At 41.4% G+C, this 20,636-nt stretch overlaps 1 protein-coding gene across 1 annotated transcript; it reads right to left on the reverse strand.

The window, feature by feature from the left end:
- Positions 1-2,213: 2,213 nt before the first annotated feature.
- Positions 2,214-17,252, reverse strand: OSTN (osteocrin). The gene is made up of 5 exons (XM_010194405.1): positions 17,215-17,252; positions 9,632-9,730; positions 6,595-6,812; positions 2,626-2,722; positions 2,214-2,321 (listed from the first exon to the last, which is right to left on the reverse strand). The coding sequence occupies exons 2-4, from the start codon at positions 9,728-9,730 to the stop codon at positions 2,638-2,640; spliced, it is 402 nt and encodes a 133-aa protein (XP_010192707.1). The 5' UTR covers positions 17,215-17,252; the 3' UTR covers positions 2,214-2,321; positions 2,626-2,637.
- Between the last annotated feature and the right edge of the window lie 3,384 nt (positions 17,253-20,636).

A 20,636-nucleotide genomic window follows, 5' to 3' on the forward strand; every position in this document is an offset into this window, starting at 1 on the left:
GCTTTCACATCACCCTTCAGACGGAGAGCATTTCTGCACACAACTACAGACTTAAAAGACTCTCTTTTTTTGGAAGCCCAGTCTAATATCTGCCAACTGTTATAATACTTTTATGATCCAGCAGTGTCTTTGCAAAGCTGCTGTGTTAGCACCAGATTCCTCTGGTCTGAGTCTCCCAGAACATGTCACACAATGTCATTCCATGCTGCTTTTGACAGACAGCTCTATGAATGGTCAGGTCGTCACTTCCACAATCTGCCCATGCCCCATACATATGACTGCCTTGCAAGCAGATTATCTGCAGACTGGATGAGCTCAGTGCAATAAGATAACTATTTGCTAAACCGCAGGGCAGGATCAGGATAGGTGGTGGCAGCGCACTGCAGAGGATAGGGTCTGGGCTTGTCTGGGCGTGCATTTGCAAATCTGCTTCTAGCATGGACAGAAAACTTTGTCTCGAGTCAGACAGTCTACACACACCCACTCAATCCAGCTCTCAGAGCCTTCACCTACAAGATTAAAGGCAGAAAATGAGTAGTGGGAGCAAGGGAAAAGCAGGAAGCAAAAAACCCCAAGATTACAACATATGGGCTTGCAGCCTTTCTTTCTTTCTCTGACTTTCAAGATCTTGGTCTGGTAAGCATCTGGGGTGCTTCAACTCACACAAAATCACTGACAACACAGCCACCAAAGGAGGAACAATCACCTAACTCAGCGAGGGAGTGCTCTGCTTGATGGGAAAATGGGAGCACGTCTTGATGTGATTCACTGGTTTGGGCAGCTGCTCTCAGCAGCATCAGCCTATACTGAACATGTCAAGAAAAGGAAAGTTTCTTGCAAACTTTCAGTGGCTGGGCCAGTCCTGGTCTCAGGGCAGGGCTGTCAGTGAGAAGGAAGATGAGGAAGGCCCCTGCTATGGCTGAGCGCTGTCCTTCTCACAACAACTGGATGATACCTGCCCTTTTGAGTGGCAGCCTCATCTGCCATGATGGCCTGAACTGGGGCAATTACCCCAATATCCCAAACCTCAGAATAGCTTTAACTGCAAAGACTCACTGACTTCCCAAATCCTTTCCTGTTGCTGACTATTTCTCCCCATTTTGCTGATGGCAAAGTGCTTCGTGCCTCACATAAAATCAGGAAATGAACACTTAATTCCTATCTCTAGCCTTACTCTCTGTCTAACACAGGGTGTCAGGCAAGGATATTTTTTTCCTAGTCCTGCATAATCCCTTTCTCAATGGATCTTCTTTGGCAATTGTAAAGATGATTTATACTCAAGAATAGCAATCCAAGGAATTCCGCTGACATGGACCAAAGTCCAAGCAGGAGTATGTGAGGTTTAGAAAACATCAGCTATGAATCTGAACATTGAGATGTCAGCAAGCAGCTCTTATCAGCTATATTTTATAATCTGCAAAGAAGAGAAAAGCATGAAACAGGATTTAAGATAACCTGTTTTACTCTGAAATGAAGTGGAAAGGACATGTTTACATTTTACCAGAGTGAGAAATTCTTGAACTTACAGAGTTGGATGTCTGATCATGCCCCATGCACTCATCAAGAGGCTAAAATAAGGCATATGATGCAGATAGCCTAGGAAGTAGATGACTTCATATTTGGATGTTATCCCATGTTACGCACAGGGAGGAGTGAAATGAATTCACCAGCTTAAAGGAGGAAATTAGAAGTCTCACCACATTTCAGGATCTGCCATACGATGAAAACATGTCTAAATATGGTGCAGAGATAAGAGAAAGACTACTAAAAACATCAGGACAAATACTAAGGTATTGTCATAGTTCTTTTTCAGACTAACTCCTAGTGATGTCAATAGACATCTTCTCCCAAACAGCAGTTCAAATAAATTCTAGGTTTGTCCCATAACTGTTAAATCCTCCTGTCATCTACCAAAAAAACACTTCTTAAAAGAAATGTGCAAAGCAAACTGTCTGCTTTTCATGGACTGCTGTTGGCATCTCTGGAAGTTTTATTTTCAATCCAAAAAAATCTAACAGTCCTTGCTAGGATAAAGAACTTCTGCAAGTTTAAGAAATAAATGCCATGCAATTAAACTATATACATATTTTCTGTTCCCTCCTATCAGTGGCAATGTGCAGAACTGTGAGAGCATTCTGATCCCATGAACTGAATTTGTTATTATTGTAAATGCAACACTTGTAAAATGCAATGTGAAACAGATTTTGCAGGAGGTCAATTCCTTGAGTGGTGAATCAATCAATGACAAGACATGCTGTGATGCATCTTCTGTATTTCTGTAATGTTTGCAATACAGCATCAGCCTTTCAGAACAGAAGCACCTGTAGGCAGAAAAGCAGTAAACATTAAATTTTCCCATATCAGAAATGCTAGGCTTGGCCAAACACACTGTAAGGTGATCTACAAGAGATTGAAAATGTCAGAAATAGTTGTTTTCTTGTAGGGGGGTGCTAAGTTTTAATTTAGGACATTCCAGCTACATTGACAGTCACAATCCATTGTATAAGACGACATCATTCCCCAAGCCACCTTTTCCAAGCCTACTGGGGTGAGTTGAGTACCTCCATGTAACTGAGAACCTGGCAGTTCTCTGAGCCTGCCCACACCCAGAGTACTTTGGCTTACTTGCAGGAACTGCTAACCCTTGGTGTTGCCGAGATGGCTCACTCCAATCCGGTCGAGAGGGACTCCAAACCGTCTCTTAGGCAGCTCAACCACTTTCCTGCACAGGGGGGAGAAACACCAAAGAAGAGGGAAAGACAACATAGGAATAATCAAAATGTTACTCCAGCTTTGATTCCTCCATTCATCCCACTAACAACTTTATTGTTCAGACAGAACAGCCGTGCAGCAGCAGCCAAAGATGCGTGTGTTTAAAAATAAGATGGTCCACATGTCTCACAAAAGAATAGGAAAGAGTTGCATCTGTTTTAGAGACTGGCTGATGTTGATCCACTATCCTTGTTCTTATTTAGCAGCAAATAAATATCTTCACCGGTTAACTGCTATTTGTGAAAGAAATGAAAGAAAGGGGAAACACTGCATGGATAACAAGGGGAATGGTTTCATACATCACATCACATTCTTCAGGTGACCCATTAGCCTGAATCTTTGAAATCTCCAGGGATAAGAGGTGCTAAGGTAAGCAAGGAGGTAGAAATTATTGCACAGTAACAGAGAGGACAAGTCAGAGGAGCCCTAGCAGGATGTCCTGCAATGCACTGGTCTCAGTTGCACAGTAGCAACCCTTTGATGAGACTGGAAATGCGAATGTTTCGGTTTGGGGTTTTTTTCCCTCTATATGGTACATTTCCTGATGATCTGATGAACGAGGGCATGAGGAAAGTGTGAGAAGTTCTATGCAGGAATATTTTGTTGCAATTTTTTTATATGTTAAAAAGTTTTTTATCTCAATTCAGCACTTTTAAACATTTTTTTCCACCAGCACAAGTTTTATTTTAATTAATTGTGAAAATGGTGAGATTTTCTATAGCTAAGAATAACCTCAACTTTTGTGCTTAGAAATACTTGCCAGCAAAATTCCAGTTCAAGAGAAACCCTGGAAAATGAACTTTCTATCAGTCCTTGTCAAGGAAAATAATTAAGAAATTTTGCTCTTTAAGTTTGCAAATCACAGAATCACAGAACGTTAGGGACTGGAAGGGACCTCAAAAGCTCATCCAGTCCAATCCCCCTGCCGGAGCAGGAACACCCAGATGAGGTTACACAGGAAGGCGTCCAGGAGAGTTTTGAATGTCTGCAGAGAAGGAGACTCCACAACCTCTCTGGGCAGCCTGGTCCAGTGCTCTGTCACCCTCACTGAGAAGAAGTTTCTTCTTCAAATGCAAAGGAACTACCAGGAGAGCACGCTATGGTGCACTTGAGTGCAACTTCATTTGCTAGCACTCCCATGCTCACTCAGCCTGTGCTTCTGGGGGCTCTGCACACCCCATCCAGGACTATCTGTCTAGTCCATGGTTTCCTCCGAGCAGTCTCCTTTCCTCACACCTCTTGGGCATGGGCTGAATCCAGAGGCATCATTCCAGCATCAGCAGCCCATTTCATGCTGTCTCTTTTCTAGCTACTTTTCAGACGGGGTCAAGAAATGGGAAGTGACAGTGTACTGCGTGTGTCTGGAGCACTGCATGGGTCACACTGCAGCAGCTACAGAACACTGCAAGTGAAGTGGATCCGTTTGTACAGCCCTTGCCATCCCATCCTTTAACACCTACATATCCAGCACCGATGCGCTAAGCCATGGAGAAAGCAAGGGGAAAGCAAGCCCAGGACTGATCCTCAGGCTGCTGCTTCAAGGGCAGTGCTCTTTTACCCCCAGGTGTCGGCACAAGCTGGTGGGGGGCAGGTGGGAGACCTGGGCTGCTGGAGCCGTGTACTGAGCCTGACTTGATAAGCAGGGGAACTAATTTCCCCGATTGGATTATGGGGGAGGGTTCTGCATCATTGGTTGTAACACCGGCATCCTCTGTAGTTAAACAGAAAAGGAAATTGGAACCTGAAGCCAAGGGGACAGGCCGGGCAGGCAGGGCAGCGGGCAGGCAGGGCAGCGGGCAGGGCAGAGCGTCCCCTCTTGCGGCCGTCCCGAGGCACAGCAGGACAGGCACCGCTCGCTGCATTTCCATCTTCCAAACCAGGCTGTGCCTATTTCGGTACTTACTGGGGACAAAGCGATGTCTTCTATTTAAAACAGCCCTTTCTAAGATTCCCGGAGTCTCTTTCTCTCCATCTATCTATGGATCTTTCTACCTCTTCTGAAGACTCACGTCTTCTTGCGTGCTCTTCTCATGCTTTCAAAGGTTTATAAATTGATGTTGATGAGCAAGATTAGGATCTAAGCCCCCCTCCCTGTAACTGGTGGGGGGCACAACAATCTGTTAAACGGACTTATATTTGATCTGCTCTTTTCCAGAAGTTTTTGTTATGTTGCGAGGCACTACACACACTGTATTAATTCAGGGGGCTGAATTTATTTAACAGCTTTCACACTTCAGAAGTCATTATCTGGTCTGTAAATGTAACTGTCTCAGCTGGTACAGGAATGAGCTGTTACCTACTGCGTGCACGACAGTGATGGGGTGCTCAGTCCTCTGTTTTACTCCTCCAAAAGCAATAGCCTCTGCCTGTTTCCATCTAAAGGTGCAGCCTTACTACTGTTTCATAGCACTCATCTGGCCTGTGGTCTGTGCTGATGGTAGTATCTGACTATCAGTGTAGTGATCAAGGCAGCTCAGATGGCTCTAATAAATGAGTCAGTCCCAAACTCAAAAGCTAATGAGCTCTCCCAAATTGATAATCTCAATGCAAAACTGCAAACTGTGCTGGGGAAAGGAGGACTTCTGTGTAGTGTCTCACTCATTTGCATGAGCTCATTATTGAGAGACAAGCTGTTAGAAAACTTGGACAATTTTTACCAGTTTTTCTTTTTGTTTTTTTTTCGCTTGTACTGCACATAGAATGAAACAAGATTTCCACCCAAAAAGCATGACAGAAATCAGGAATACCACGTACTTTTGCAAATAAGGCACTGCAGCTTCAAAAATTACCTTGTATTTCTTCCCCTGGAAAGGGAAAAATATGCTATAAAGCAAACAAAGAACAAGCTGATTCTGATCTCTTGAAGAGATACAGAGAACAGAATAGTTCTACTCAAGGTTTTAAGAATTTCATATTTTATCCCTTTTGGCTGCAGTCAAAAAGTCCTAGTAGCAGACTGGGTGGATAAATGGAAAAACAACAAGAAAATATTGCAAAACTCTGTTTGAGAAAAAGTACTTGTAATGTTGACTGGCTCTTGTGAATACTTTCCACTTCCAGATTAAGCATTTAAGCATGTTATTAAATACTTTGTGGCATTGGGGATTCCATCCAAAAGAAGACAGTTACCAGAAGAAGGGAACAAGACAGTTAAGCTCCTTCAGATACAGCAAGCAGCCCCTTGAGCTTTGCCCCAAGCTCACTGGCTCTCCCCAGCCATATCAAACGTCATTGCTTGGCCCTGTTACGAACATGCTTATCTTCTAACGTGCACTGTGAAAGCATTTCTGTACTGCTGTATTGATTAAACTCTGGCTTATGATAAGTTGATCGAGGTCTTGAAGCCCATTTCATTATCTGTCTGCGCATTTTGACGATGTGTTCTTCATCTTGCTATTCAAGATGTGCCAGCCATACCTTCTCTTCACCCCAGCCTCGGGAACACCTTGCCCGGCCCCTCTGCTTTTGAACCACAGGTGTATTTTTTCTTGAAATCTCATTATCAAAAAGGCAGTTTTAAACTGAATGTTAGTTCACATCAGGGGAAAGAATTGTACTAAAAAATGCGGTGCTTGAAAGTTCTTTATTAGCTGTATGGCACTAGAGGGATAAACGTACTAGTGCACGTATCGTTCATCACAGCTGAAGGATCACACAGCATGCAACCAGAGTGGTTTCTGTAGAGATTCTGGTACCCTGATCAGAGGCGCCTCACAACAACAGTAAGGCTGCTGATGGCTAAAGCTAAGCGGTCTGTGTCCAGGACACCAACCAACAGTCGCCTTCCAATTTTATCACTGGTGGAAGCATCTGAGAATTTACCTCTGTTTGCCTTTAGCATCCACAGATGTCGAAGAAATCCTGTCGATCGGGGAGCCAAATCCTGGGAAACTTCTTTTCTTCTTGGTCTCTGTCACGTCGTTTTCCAGAGACACCAGCTCATCAAGAAGGAACAGTTTGGCTGCCAAGCTGGGGGCTGACTTCTCTTCACTGGCAATGGGACGTACTCCCATGCCCAGAGCCGCAGAAAGCTCCAAAGGCTGGGGGAAAAAAAAAAGGAATGTTTGCTTGCTGCTCAAATTCCAGAAAAACCATTTGAACCAGTATCACAGCAGCAGTCCTTTAAATACATAATCACAAGGATACTAAACCTGGGCCAGTGCTTTAAAACAAAGTTCCTTCTGTGAAACGTGGCCATTTTCCACCCACAGGAGTTTACCATAAAAGGCTGGGCTATTTTTTTGCTAGAATTTAACTCGCCTTCATTATTATTGCAAGAATTACCAAAATTTATTACTTCACAAAGCCTGTTTTTGCAGGCCAGCCCGCTACCCCTATCTCAGCAGTGTGATTAGTATCATTTATAGCATGGGCTGAGTAATTTAATCCTTTTAAAAAATGCAGTCCCCATTAGCAGACTCCAATATTCATCCTGATATTTTTCAGAAAACTGGTTTCATTTTTTAAATGAATGCTAATAAATAGCAATGAAAACTTATATCAAATTTTCCATACAAAGCTGGCAAATTAATTAATTGTTATGCAAGAAGTATCCCAAGATAAACTTGCTCAGCATTGACATTTAAAGAACTTATGCAGTAACACTACGTGGGGAGGAGGGAAGGAAAGAACAGTATGTCGACTTGACACAGAATTTTGAACCTTAGTTTTGACATTAGGCTTAACACCTCTTCAAAACCAAACTCTACTGCACCATCCAGGATAGCTGAAAATACTGGGGTCTATCAAGAGAGAAATTAAACAAATCGAAGTGAAACATTTGCTTTGCAAGTAGCAGAAAAACATAGGGCAGCAGCTCGTCTGTGAAAGCAGGTGCCAGGCTCAAATGAATCTCTCTTCAGATGAAATGTTTGCCTTCTTGCTCCACTTGATCTTCATGGAATTAGATAAAAATTCCTAACAAAAACTTTTATTATGTGCCTTGAAGAAGGTTTTCCTCTATCTTCAGAGGTCAACCACTATCTTTTTTTATTCGTACAGTGTGTTTAGCACAAATAGAAGCAAATAATCACAGGGATGATGTAATGTGCTGGTATCTACTGCGGTCCACACCATAGCTGTGGCAATGACATTTCCCACTACTGATGGGTGGCATAACCAGTGATGGAGTGTATAAAACAGTGATCTCTACATAAGGCGGAGCATGTAACCATAATGATCACACAAAATGATGTAGCACTGTTAATACTTTCTTAAAGTATCTCATAATGTCCTCTGACTTGAGTTTATGTGAGCCTCAAGTGCACTGAGCAATCCTTTCTGGTCCCTTTCAGGGTCATAAAACTTCCACAGAGGTTTGCAACAAAATTATGCCTTTAGAAAAGGCTGAACTCTCCTCTCTGCTTAGAAGGAATAAATATCTTCAGTAACACTTGAAACTAGGGGGTAAAAAATAGTCTGCTTTTGAGTGCTTTGTGCAGTCCCACTTACTTTTTCTTAAAAAGGATATAATAGAATCATAAAAAGTAAAGAGACAACTAAAATAATAATCAGACCACAGTTTTCCTGTGGTGAACTACTGAACAAAGTATAACTTCACAGAGAAGCAGAGATAAGGGTGCAGTGCAGGGGGGGAAACAGTGGAGGGTTTATAAACTTATGAACAGAAAAGAGGTGAATAAAGACTAGTAATTTTTTTCTCTCAAGAAAAAAAGCTCCTCGGTCCACCCAGTGAAGTCACCAGATGGTGGATTTAAAATAAATATAAGAAGCTACTTTTTAAACACAGCACATAGATGAGGTGGAATGCATTGCCAAAGGACGTCATGGACACCAAGATTTTAAACTGTTTCAAAGACAAATTCAGGCCCATCAGGAGCTAAAACATGCCCTGGTCCAGTGCACGTCTCTGGATCAGGAAGTCTCTGAAGATATTCTGGTTTTATATTCTTTTCACAAAAATCTGTCATTGATAGAGACAGGATACCAGGTCTCTGGAGCATCAGAATAGCAGTTGCTGCAGCACTGATGTAGCGAGAGATTCCCTTAAGCCCTATTTTCTATACCAAATATTATTTTGTATAATCAGGGCATGCTCATTTGAAGACAGAGAGCAAGGTAGAAGGATCCATCAGTGTTCTTCAGTGTGCATCTAACTTCAGGCTGATCTTAAAAACTTATTTAAAGACTACTTTGATTAAATTTTTAGATCCTTTATTTTTTTATGGCATGAAACCATTACATAAATACCTTTCCTGCCAAATCTGGTTTATGTCAAGATGACATAAAAAAAGAGAATGCAGTAGAAGTATTTTCAGGTGCAACCCTTGCATATCACACTGGGTGAAATGTGAGACAGTTCTCCCATTTCATCCAGTGCTTTCCTTCCCAAACTTGGGCAAGCTGCTTTGCTCCTTTCCTCTCCTGGTCTTTCCTGTCTCCTTTAATCTGGAACTTTTGTGCAGGTGGTCTTCTCTCAGGGGTCTCCTTATGGCTTCTGAAAGCTGCAGATTTCTCATGCCATTATTTGTCTTTAAGAAGAAGAATTAAACCTTCCCTTCAGTGCTATAGGATTTTGCTTTCCCATCCCTATCACCTCCTTCCCCTCTTCAGGAATTTCTCTATCCAAAATCACTGGTGAGTGTTTTAACACACAGAAATCCCATGGCTTTTCAGAAGAGGTTGCGTGAATCTGGATGAGTCTTCATTCTGTTTGTCCCCCTGAGCATCACTTCTTTCACTGAGGAAGTTGCTCTGCCTCTGCTTTGCCCTTGCAGTCAATACCAACCATTCACCTTCCAACACCATTTGGAGACCGTGGTATCTCCCAAACCCTGTGGCCAAGAACAACCTGAGGAAGAGCAGGGTTATGTGACAACCATCAGAAACATTCACTTACCTCCGGAGCTGCCTCCACAAGGAGCACTGAGCTAGAGTGCCATTGCAGCAGGGTAATCACAAGGGCCAAATGCACCACAAGAAGCTGAAGCAGCAGCATCTGTAAGGGAGAACAATCTGTTAATGGCTTCACAGCTGCATTCCCAGAGGAGCCTCACTCCAAAGGTCTTTAAGAAGTGAAAGCAAAGGGAGATTCTGTTCCCATGACTGTTATGTATTATCTTATAGAGTCACTGCATAAAACCCAGCAACCAGACAGCACCAGGTGGATGCTCTTCACCTTTGGGTGCAGAATCAGCTCCCTTTTCTTTGCTTCTTTACAGCCCTGCAAATCTTGTAACTCCATTCTGCACAACAGCCCAGTCCTAGCAGTGGCAGCAGTAATGAATGCAAACCTGTGCTGAAACCAGATGAACTAGACACTCTTGTAAGCAGAGAGACTTTGACTCGCAGCCACCCAGGTTGACTCTGGATTCCCCACATGCTGGATAGGTGCCTAAAGCTGTTACAGAAATCACATACCTTGCCAGCAGCATTTTGAACGCAAGGCTGCATTTCGCCTGTCCACAGCATGAGTTAATGATAACTACAACTTCCAGGATCTCCTTGGAATCCTGGAATAAAGTTATCCAGCTCCCACACCTGGGAAAAGCTTACATGGCAATCCATTGCTCAGACTGGTTGTGTTCTGACCACACGCCACAGCTGCAGAACTGCAGATACCTACAGAGCCTTTGAGTAATGCAAGGAGGGTCAAGTTTTGGGAGGCCCAGGAAGCTGCTTGCTGCAAGGGTTTCTTTGGCTACAGGTTTAGACTATATTATTTAAGCCCTTATTTGGATCTAGCTCTTATAACCTGATGTGCCTCCAACTCACCCAGGTGGGAACATTTCAGCTGATGTTAATAAGAACTGGGCTGGGGCCTCCAGTGCCAAAGGTATCAGCTAATTTGCTGATGACTCTGTCTCCAGATCCTGCCCTAGAGTATAATTCAAGCCTGATTGTGCCATTCTTTGCTGACTCTCTGCTTGGCAAAAGCAGAAATAGAAAGGATATATAAATACATTACTATGATCTATGATAGTTGTTTTATCCTCTGCATAGAAAACTTCCCATTAGATCAGGCAGAAAACATATGTTGAAAAAAAAAACATTTGGCTTCATACTTTTCCTCCACAGTACAAAGAAGAAAAGCCACAAAAGTGTTTGGAGCCCAGTTTTAAAAAGTAAAGATACAGCATTTGCAGTGTTGTTCCTCGAAACTCTGTTTCTTGCTTGGCTTTTTCAATAGATTTCACATATACTTCTGTTATTTGGTTACCCCATTGCATATATATATACACATATATATTTTATATTGTCCATGACGGATCAGCAGTGAAGAAGAAGGCTGCTGGTTATTCTGTAGGGGAGAAGCAGACTGAGTTCACTGGAATCAAAGGACAAAGACAAAGCAGTGAGCCAGGTAGTAACATGGTCTCTCAGTCTGATGGTAATAGCCATTAAAGTCAGACAAGGGTCTGTCTAGATGTTTTTAAAGCTGTAGCCCTCTACAATGTATATTTTTGTATGTGGGTGTGCATTGAAATTTGAAGTAGTAGTCTACTACCTTCACAGGTAACCACATCCTGATTATTTGGATATGGAGACATAAAAATAAATGGCAAGGTTAAAAACACATGTTTATTATGGTTTAAGGTCTGTGCTGGTATTCATTCAACCCAAAGACCAAAGAGCTAAAAATAGCAGCTGGTACACTAATCAAAATAAACATTAAGGCACCTGCAACACAAATGACATTTGATAAACTGGTCAGAACTCAGCGCCAGTGAAATTAGAAGCAGAGGAAATTGTAAGGACTTAAAGCTTGGCTCCAGTTCCCATGGAAATGGGTAGCTAAGAAGCAATGTCACTGGTTGAAACGGGAGCAAAACTTAAGTGCAGCAAGATCCTGTTGTGCTGATTTTCATGTGGTGGTGTGAACAAAGCAGGAGAAAGAAGCAGGTTTGGTCTAGTGGAGCAGTTCAGCTCTAGAAAAGCAGTTGTAAAACTAAGGGTGAAATGACAACTATGCAAATGTAATTAAAATCCCACTGTCTTCTGCCAGTCTGGGACTTGGCTTTCCACCTTCAGCCATGTCATAAGATCTTAGTTGTTAATAGCAGTTGCTGCTTTTTCTCCTTGAGCTCATCTGTTGCAATTGGGCAAGCAGAGCCCTCCTGCCAAGCCATCCACTGTTAATTGCTTCCCCCCATCCACGTTTTATCTTGCCCCATGCCAAGAGAGATGTACAGTGAGGCTTCACAGTGCTTGTCTCTGAAGGAGAACAACCAAAGCTCTGACAACCAGCTGCCTTCTGAAAATCCTTGAGTTCCCAGCTTTCTTCTTAAAAACTATTCACCACCAATTTCAGAGAGATAAGTCAAAGGTTTGGGGTATAATTCCATGTCTTTTGTATCTCAGGGTCTGGTCTGGTGTTATCTGACATAAAATATGGTTTACCCTTCATTAATGTAATTGCAAGTCTGAAATTCAGACATATTTATGTGTTATAGCTTGAAATGTGTCAAAACTAAAATTCTTTATAATTAGGTATCTTTGTGGCAGGTCCAATTAAAATAAAATTAAAGATAAAAGAGAGAACATTATTCTACCTTATCAAAGCAGGATAAACATTCAAAACTTTTTCTTAGGAATCTGTTCAGAGCCATTTTCCGAGAAAAGATCACAAGAGAGCAAAATTTTTTACCAAACAGAAACTGTTAAGTCTCCAACATCAAACCAAAGGACTTAAAAGATGTTTTTCTTTTAAAGAAAAAAACCAAAAACCAGAATGACATCCTGAAGATAAGTAGGCTGAACAAACCCCAGACAGCGTGCAATTCATCACCAAGCTCCAAACCCATTGCTTGTCAAAAATGGTAGCAGCTGTCATTGTTCTTACCCATTTGAGCTATCATATTTCACATTACTGTGGAGATTACTCCTCCAGTATAAATCACGAGAGCTTTATTTTTCTTGCTGGCCTGCTAGCAGGAGAGCTGGGGCAAGACATCATGCCTTGCACTGTAATCTTTCACTTCGGCAGCCACTATATATTGATGACGATGCTCTGCTTGTTGTTGAAACATTAACGTGGGACATGCCCAAGCCCACCTGCAAATGAGGACCTTGCTCTTGCAGTGAGAACATTGTGGCTGCTCACAGAGGCCCTTGGGGCTTTGTGCTGTATGCTCCTAAGTTAACCTGATGCAGAGCCAAGGCACCACTGTCCATAGGCACTGGGAATCTCTGAGCAGTCCCTGTTAGGACTCCAGTCCTGCTATGTGAGCACTGGGATGGTACCGGTGAACCTCCATCAGCTGTTAACCATGAGAATCTCTCACACCATGCCAATGAGCTGGGGAAAATCACAGCTGTGTCTGCAAGCCAGTTACTGCTGTATTTTGCTGCTGCTCCAATGCCACAAAATAGAAAATTAACTGCTGATACCTATCTTAATCAAATGTAATCGCTGGGACTCACTGAGTACTAACACTGGCCTCACTAGCCTTGGATTGGACACCTGTGGGAATCTACCTAGGCAAAAAAATCATGATGGATGAGTATCTTACCAAAAGAACAACTGTTAAGTGGATTGTGTGAAGTTCTGAGAATAAGTCTCCTCCGGCTGAAACAAATTTGCCCTACTTTTAAAAGTTGTAGGATGGAGCCTCTGAGCATATTCTTTACCACAAAGCCAAAAATATGCCCATAGCAGCAGTTCTAGTGATTTCAGAAACTCCTAAGGGACTGTGTAGATCTGAAGTGTAATTTTCTAGTCATGTAAATATTAAAGAAAAGGGAGAAAAACCAAAACAAATCTTAACTCCAGAAAAAAAGCAGAGTCCAAAAATAAGTTAGAGTGGTATTTTTGCTCTCATCCCACAGATGAGATATGGAACACTGCTTACATACTACTTTCTAAAAAGATACCGAAGCAAGACATTGAAGCATGGGACTTTGTGGCAAAGTGAAATGTAAGCAGTCAGTGTCAGGCACTTTATGTTATTAATAATGTGTTTCCTGGAGTAGGTGTAGATTTTTAAGGAATGCCATATAATCTATTAGATATATGGTACAGACACTGTTAACTTCTACAATGTAAATTTCCCTCTATTTTCAGTGTCCCAACTATGCAGTTAAATAGATGCAGGTAGGTTTCATCTAATGTGATCAGAGAGAACTTCAAATTAATGAACTTATGCAAGAGGCATAAGACTAGTGATTTTGAGAGAATGCCTCGGAATTTGTGTGTCCCAAATGAAACATTTTGTCTGAGAGTATCTCAAGGCCAAGGATGTTCCACTTTAAGTTCCTTAAAGGTTTCTCAGGAAGGCACTTCAGATTAGTCATTGCTTTTCAAAGTCTTAATTTCAATAATTGCATTCACTGTAACAATATGATTTCTACTGTCTGGTCCTGAAATGTTTTCATATCACCATGATAGTTATCTTTGCTTGTATTTTACCAAAGTATCTATTGTAAATGTTGACTCAGCTATGGGTAGCTATGCTTTTGGTAGATACAGATGCAGTCAGAGGATGGTTAGGTATGCAGCTGTTCCCACCATCTGTACTCAGATAAAACAGATTCAGCAATGGCTTAGTCTGTGCAGGGCTTGACTAGAGTGCATCAACTCTGCCCATGGAAGGTACAGCACTGGTGGGAGCAGCACACGAATCGCACGGCTCATGCGGAGAAAAGCTGAAAATATGGCAACCTAGTTCCCATGTGGAGTACAGAAACTGTACAAATGAACACAGCCCTGCTGGGTATCTTTGCTTAACAGACACAAGCATGAACCAGAAAAACGCTGACACAGGTGGACAAACACTTGTGGAAGACCTGTAAGTCACTGTCCTCATCTCTTCACTTGAAAAAAGAGCACAAAACCAACCAGTCACACAGAACAAATGAGGACACTTTTCCTTAGAATGGGCAGGAAGGAGACAAGCTGGAAATCTTGCAAACCTGACTATGCTGTGTATTAAATGCATTTTTAGCGACAGATTTTAGACATCTTAAACCCCAAATTCTTTTCTTTACCATAAAAGTAGGAGACCATGAAGGAGGAGACATGAGGACCTTATTACCATGTGCCAGTACATAAAGGTACGAAGATGAAGACTCCCTTTCCACAAAGAGTCACATAGAAAAGATGTGGGGTAATGGACACAAGTTGATTCTGGGGAGATTCTGACTGAACTCCAGAAGAAATTTTTTTACCATGAGATCAATCAGATGTTGGAATAATCTCCAGGGCAAGTGGTAAATTCCCCTACATTGGTCAGTTTTAAGTCAGCTTGACAGGGTGCTGCCTCATCTCATTTAAACTGTACTTTTGCCTTGAAAGGTTGGACTGGATGATCCTTGTGGTCCCTTCCAACCTGGTATTCTACAATTCTATGATTCTACGATAAAAGCCATCTAGAAGCATAAGGACTATTAAATAAGAAGGATGCTATGAGGTGTAAGAAAATACCTCTTAATAGGAAAGACCTATTTGCACCTCTCCTAAGTGAGATAATTGAGTGAGCTACAGTGTTCTTGGTATGCATAATGGAAAACAAAACATCATTAGACTATTCTTCATTGCCAACAAACTCTCAACTCTACACTATTTATATATGTACTGACTGAACATGCCAACTTTTCTTAACATTTCTAACAACTTTACATTTAGCTTTCTTCCTTCATCTTTAGCATGAGAACTAAAAGCTGTTCATTGTTAGAGTGCCATCTTCAGCATTTGAAGTAAAATTAAGAAACTCTTCTGTCAGTAAAAATCAAGAAATATATCGTGTTTTTCTGCATTCAGAAAAATCATCTCCTTTCCTAACAGCACTGGAGCGATAAGTGTAAGTTCTTCACACATGGTATGAAAAGTATATTATTAGAATATGTTATCAATACAAAGACATAGGCCATTCGAAGTACAGTAAAAATATCCTTCCAGATTTACCTTTGAGGTAAGCTCTTAGGAGACAAGAATGGCATTGGAATTTCTTAACAAAAGAACCAACACTGCTGCTTATTTACTGGATAAACACTTTGAAATGTTCTGATCAAGGATATTAACTGAAGAAGAAAAGTCAATTGCTTGGTGAAGATGCATTGCAAATAGAAATTAGAGCACAATCTGTTTCTCTGGGTTGAAGAGGAAAGCTGCAATCACCTGCAATCTTTATCACGGTCAGTCAGGAGACTTCTTACAACTGTTGCAAGGTTCAGGTTTTTAGTTTGCCATGTAAGAAGCTCAGAGAGATGCACTTGCCATTCATTCAAAGAGTGAAAATAAAGCCCTAATCTGCTGAAATCTGGTCTGTTTTGCAGTTTTCCCATCATTTACACCACAGATTTGCTTGGTTTGAGGTCTGGTTTTGGGTTGGGGTTTATTTGCCTGTTATTCCTCATGATATTCAAAGTATTTTACAAGAAAAGTAGGTTGAGCAGCATTTTGAATACAGGTGAACAGAGACAGATAAATGTAATAATTTGCCCCAGGCTTTCTGAGTGAATCAATGGGTAGGGGCACAAAATGTCCCTGCAGCTCGTCAGCCTTCAGCTCTGCACTCCCCATGAGAGAATGGTAATTCCAAATTGAAAAGCCAAGCAAGCTAAAGGCACTGTGTGCTTGTGCTTCAAAAATCAGTGGATTCTGAACTTTACTGTAGCCTCTGGACATCTAAACTAAAGGTTATTCACATGTATTTACTTGTATGACTCCAGTCTGGGAGGCAAAAAGAAACAGTGAAATAGTTTTGAACTCAGAATGGAGAAATGACTATCACTGCATCAGTCTGCCTTCATTTGCAGCGGTACAAAGCTGAAGCAATCAGATCGTTGAATACTGATAATTACTCTGTTAGTGTAGGAATGTTTTTGCAGGGTTATTCCATTATTGCAGGAATGTGGCAGAATCTGGATCAAATTTATCTAATATGGGATATAGTAAAAGCTTTATGTGGATCCATAAATTAAAGAAAAATAATTTCCCTAAATGGTTTATCTTGTGTTTCACAATATACTGCATGCAGCGAACTTGTCTACCACATATGGTATTTAGTAATGCAAAGCAACTATTCTGTCCTAGTTCTTCAGCTTATTTTCAGAAGTAATATGCATTTGACAATAACATATACAGAGGAAAATCCGTAACAATATAAACAGACAGCAGTTTACTCAAAGCACTGCGAAAGCATGAAAGTAACTAGTCACTGTTGTAAAATGCACTGATACATCGTGTTTAAATACTGGCTGATTAACTGAAGGAATTAAGTTTCCTCTGAATATTATTTGTTCAGTTTTGCTGCCAAAAATACTAAGTGATAAACATCTTATTATTTTAATCTCAGACTGGAAAAAGAAGCTGTGCTTTTCCCATCAGACATGGGCATGTGTCTACCTTGTGCATGCCTGCTAATACAAAAAATGTGAAAAAAAAAAATAAAGAGGAAAGCACAGAAGAGAAGAAAGTTTCTATAAGCAGAGCAGAAGGCAAACAAAACATCCCCAACCCATCTCTGTCCTCACTTGTCTTACCTTGCCTGGGATACAAGCAATTCCAACCTTAATGGTCCTGCTATGTTCTTCCCCCTAACTTATCCCTAAAGTTCAGCTTTCTTTCAGAGTTTTTATAGTCTCTGCTGTAGGCTACAAACTCCAATCCCTGCCTTTGCTTTCTCTTACATCATTTCTAAAGATTTTCCACTGATCCTTGCCCTAAACCTTTCTCTGTCCTGCACTCTCACACACATACTTGCCTCACATTTGTTATATTTATTGCTCTGATCAAGATGATTAGGTTATAATTAAAGGTCTAGGGTTTTGTTGTAGGTTTTTTTCTTTCAAGATCCAGCCAGCCATGAGAGTGGAAAGATTTTCAGCAGCATCACCATTCCTCTAACCTCTCCTTTCTGCAAACTACAGTACAGAAACCTGATGTCCTGGATTATTTTTTTTTTCAACTTTATTTCTTGGGGACAACAGGAATAACTTTAGAGGGACTTCGTTAACTTCAGAAAGAAATTAATTTGTGCATTTTTAGTATACCAATACTATTGAAAGATAAGCATTAGAAAAGGAGTGTGTTTTGTAAAGCAAGCCACAAGAATTTAAGCCTTTCAGACACTTCAGTTATTGAAATGATGGTAAAGTCTGAGCTATGAAGCTGCCTGTCTTCCCTAGGCAGTACCAGAGGACCCTTTTTTCCCTGTTTGCCTCTCTAGAAAAAGTCTAACTTCTCTTTTGCCCCTCCTTTAAAATATCAGTTTTTAGCTGATTTGCACAGAAATTATAGACCTATATCTATATATGGGGTCTAAAATTCCAACCTATGCAGACTTTTTAACACTTAATTCATAGTAACTTTATTTCCTAGGCAGATAGGCACAGTACTTTCAAAGCAGTTTTAACTCTGACTTGCCAAAAGCTCTTCCTACAAGTAACAGGGAGTGAATGGAAATTTCAAATGCAGCTTTCCAATAGGTGGGAAAAATTTGCCATCCAGGGAGCAAATCCTTTGATTTCATCATCTGTCTTGCTCAGAGTGATTAGAGAAAGATGAGAGTTTTATCATATTGTAACACAGCTCATTTCCCAGATGAAGATGGGAGCAGAATTTTGCAGAGCTGACATAAAATGCCAAATCAGGATACTTCATTGCAAAGCTTGTTCTTGCCACACTCCCTGACTGAGGTATAAGGGCAAAACCATGTAAACAGAGAATAAGAGGCTGGTTTTGATCATGAGCTCAACACAAATGTACAGCCCCAGCAAATACAGAGAGGCAAACCGAGTATTTCCATAGCATTTCCTAGTACAGGCAGATATGGGAATAAGGCCTAGTGTAGTGCTGAAAAAATATGGAGCCCCGTGAGCACCCACACTGACACCAAGCTGGAGCAGGCAGGTTGGGAATCTTCTCCACTGCAGGGCATGACAGAACAGTGAAGGCAGCTGCAGAGGTCCAGATGGGCTCTGCGGATACTAGACTTGTAGCAGAACCAAAAGGGCAGAGCTGAGCAACACCAGACTGCTGAAACAGCTTGAAAAGCTGACACTGGAAGAGAACTGCAACTCAGCTCCGTTTTATAGTGCCACCTGCACTTACACATGGAGACTTCCTGCTAGAAGTCCAGGGGCACAGCAGTACTTGACTGACCTGTACAAAACTTTGAGCAGGGTCTCAGGAAAAAGATAACCATGATCTAACCCCAAGATATTATTAGAGTTATTGGGTAGCATTGCTACATATGACCATGAGGTGTTTCTGGCCAGCTACTGCTGACCTAGTTACTCAGTTTCTTTCTCTCTCTCTTTTTTTTTCTCTTGGAAAGACACAAGGCAGCACTCATAGGCATTTACTCCTGCTGGATGTTTTTATAGGCCCTATCTCAAGCTCTTTAAAGCAGGACTTCTGTAGCACTCCATTCTGCCACCACATTTGGTGTTGGTGTGACTGGTAGGAGGCATGGGCTGTGACACCGTGAGCAAGCCAACGACAGACAACTGAATGCTTGTAACGTAGGCATTTCAGTGTTTCACAACACGGGGTGAAGCCTGGAGGATCGCCGAGACTCCGCCAGCTGAAGCTTAGCACCTCACGAGAGTAAGAGGGATGGCGAACTACAGAAAAAGCAGGAGGACAAACACAGACATACTGTTATTTCCTTTGACTGTAAGAGGATGTTTAAGACCCAGCACTAAAATTTGCTTTTAGGCCCTCAACTTATTGGCAATCCTGTAATAAAGCTCCAGCCCCTTCTGTACCACCTGGACCTACCGTGAGGTCATAGCTCTTCATTTTAGATAAGTATTACACACATTTTTCCTATTCCAAAATGAATTTATCACTGTGGTCTTCCTACAAAAGCACACAATCTAAAGGATTTCAGAAATGGATGCTGATAGACACAACTATCACCATCTCTGACTAGATGTGAAAGACTCAAATCTGAGTAATTAGCCATCTTCATGGGCTGTTATTGACTTTAATATAGGACATAAGTTACCAGCACATAGTGGTTTTTGCTGGAAAAAAAAAGGAGTGTTGGAGTGTTAACATTTAATTTCCTGCTCTGAATTGACTTGGATTTAGCAACGACTTACAGATACCTTTTTGACACCTTCTGGAGATGGCTGATAAGGAAGCTTTCTAGATAATGAAAAAGTTATATGGTGGTTACTCAGCTGGCGCAGTGCTCAAGAACAGATGTCCTCAACACTACTGTGGTTTAATTATACTTACAATATAATTAAGTTAGGGCAATCAAGGTTTGGAAGGAATCTTTACTGTCTAAACCATAGATGTATAAACAAACATAATGTGATTTTCTCAACTATGAAGACAAAAACAAAGAAATTGGAGGAGGTAAGGATACAAACCAGGAAGCTCTTTTTGTTACCATCCAAGAGAAAGACAAGCTGGCCCCCCTGCTGCCCTCAAGATATGGCATGGTTTTCTGTAATTCTTTCAAAACTGGTTCGCAAACCAATGGAGCTGGCTCAATGTTTTCCTTAATTCCTTCAGTAGAAAAGTTCTCATTCAGAGAGCAGGAGCTAGCAAGAGTTGAGCTGTGTAACTGTTGAGCAATCTTGCTCCTCATCAGCCTTGCCTGTGAAAACAGTGTTTGGGTTTGCCTGTCCTCATCTTTAAAACCTTTGAAATGACATGTGTATACGGTGACACGTGCTGGCTGGTTTTGCTGTATCATACTTTCAAACTTTTTCTTCTCCTACTAAAACATGAACCAGTACTGTTAGATCACTGTGGTCTGAGTCATGGAAGTCTCCCCTTTCTGCCATTATTTTGTGCCACGGCAACTCTGCCTTCCAGTTGCTTCAAATTATGTCACCCATTCCATTGATCACTGATTGCTCACACAAGGCCGTCCATTTGTCATTCATAAATCAACATGAATAGTGCGGGGTCCAGAAGGCATTATGGCCAAAGCAGTTACCTA

Source organism: Mesitornis unicolor, unplaced genomic scaffold (assembly GCF_000695765.1).
Source record: "Mesitornis unicolor isolate BGI_N332 unplaced genomic scaffold, ASM69576v1 scaffold19981, whole genome shotgun sequence".
Classification (NCBI taxonomy): domain Eukaryota; kingdom Metazoa; phylum Chordata; class Aves; order Mesitornithiformes; family Mesitornithidae; genus Mesitornis; species Mesitornis unicolor.

Bases quoted from the DNA above. Each gene is read 5' to 3' on its own strand.
- OSTN (XM_010194405.1), bottom strand. From the start codon at position 9,730: ATGCTGCTGCTTCAGCTTCTTGTGGTGCATTTGGCCCTTGTGATTACC. The intron at 6,813-9,631 runs GTAAGTGAATGT...TTTTTCCCCCAG, and splicing joins TTGTGGAGGCAGCTCCGGAG to CCTTTGGAGCTTTCTGCGGC. The intron at 2,723-6,594 runs GTAAATTCTCAG...CCCCCTGTGCAG, and splicing joins GATGCTAAAGGCAAACAGAG to GAAAGTGGTTGAGCTGCCTA.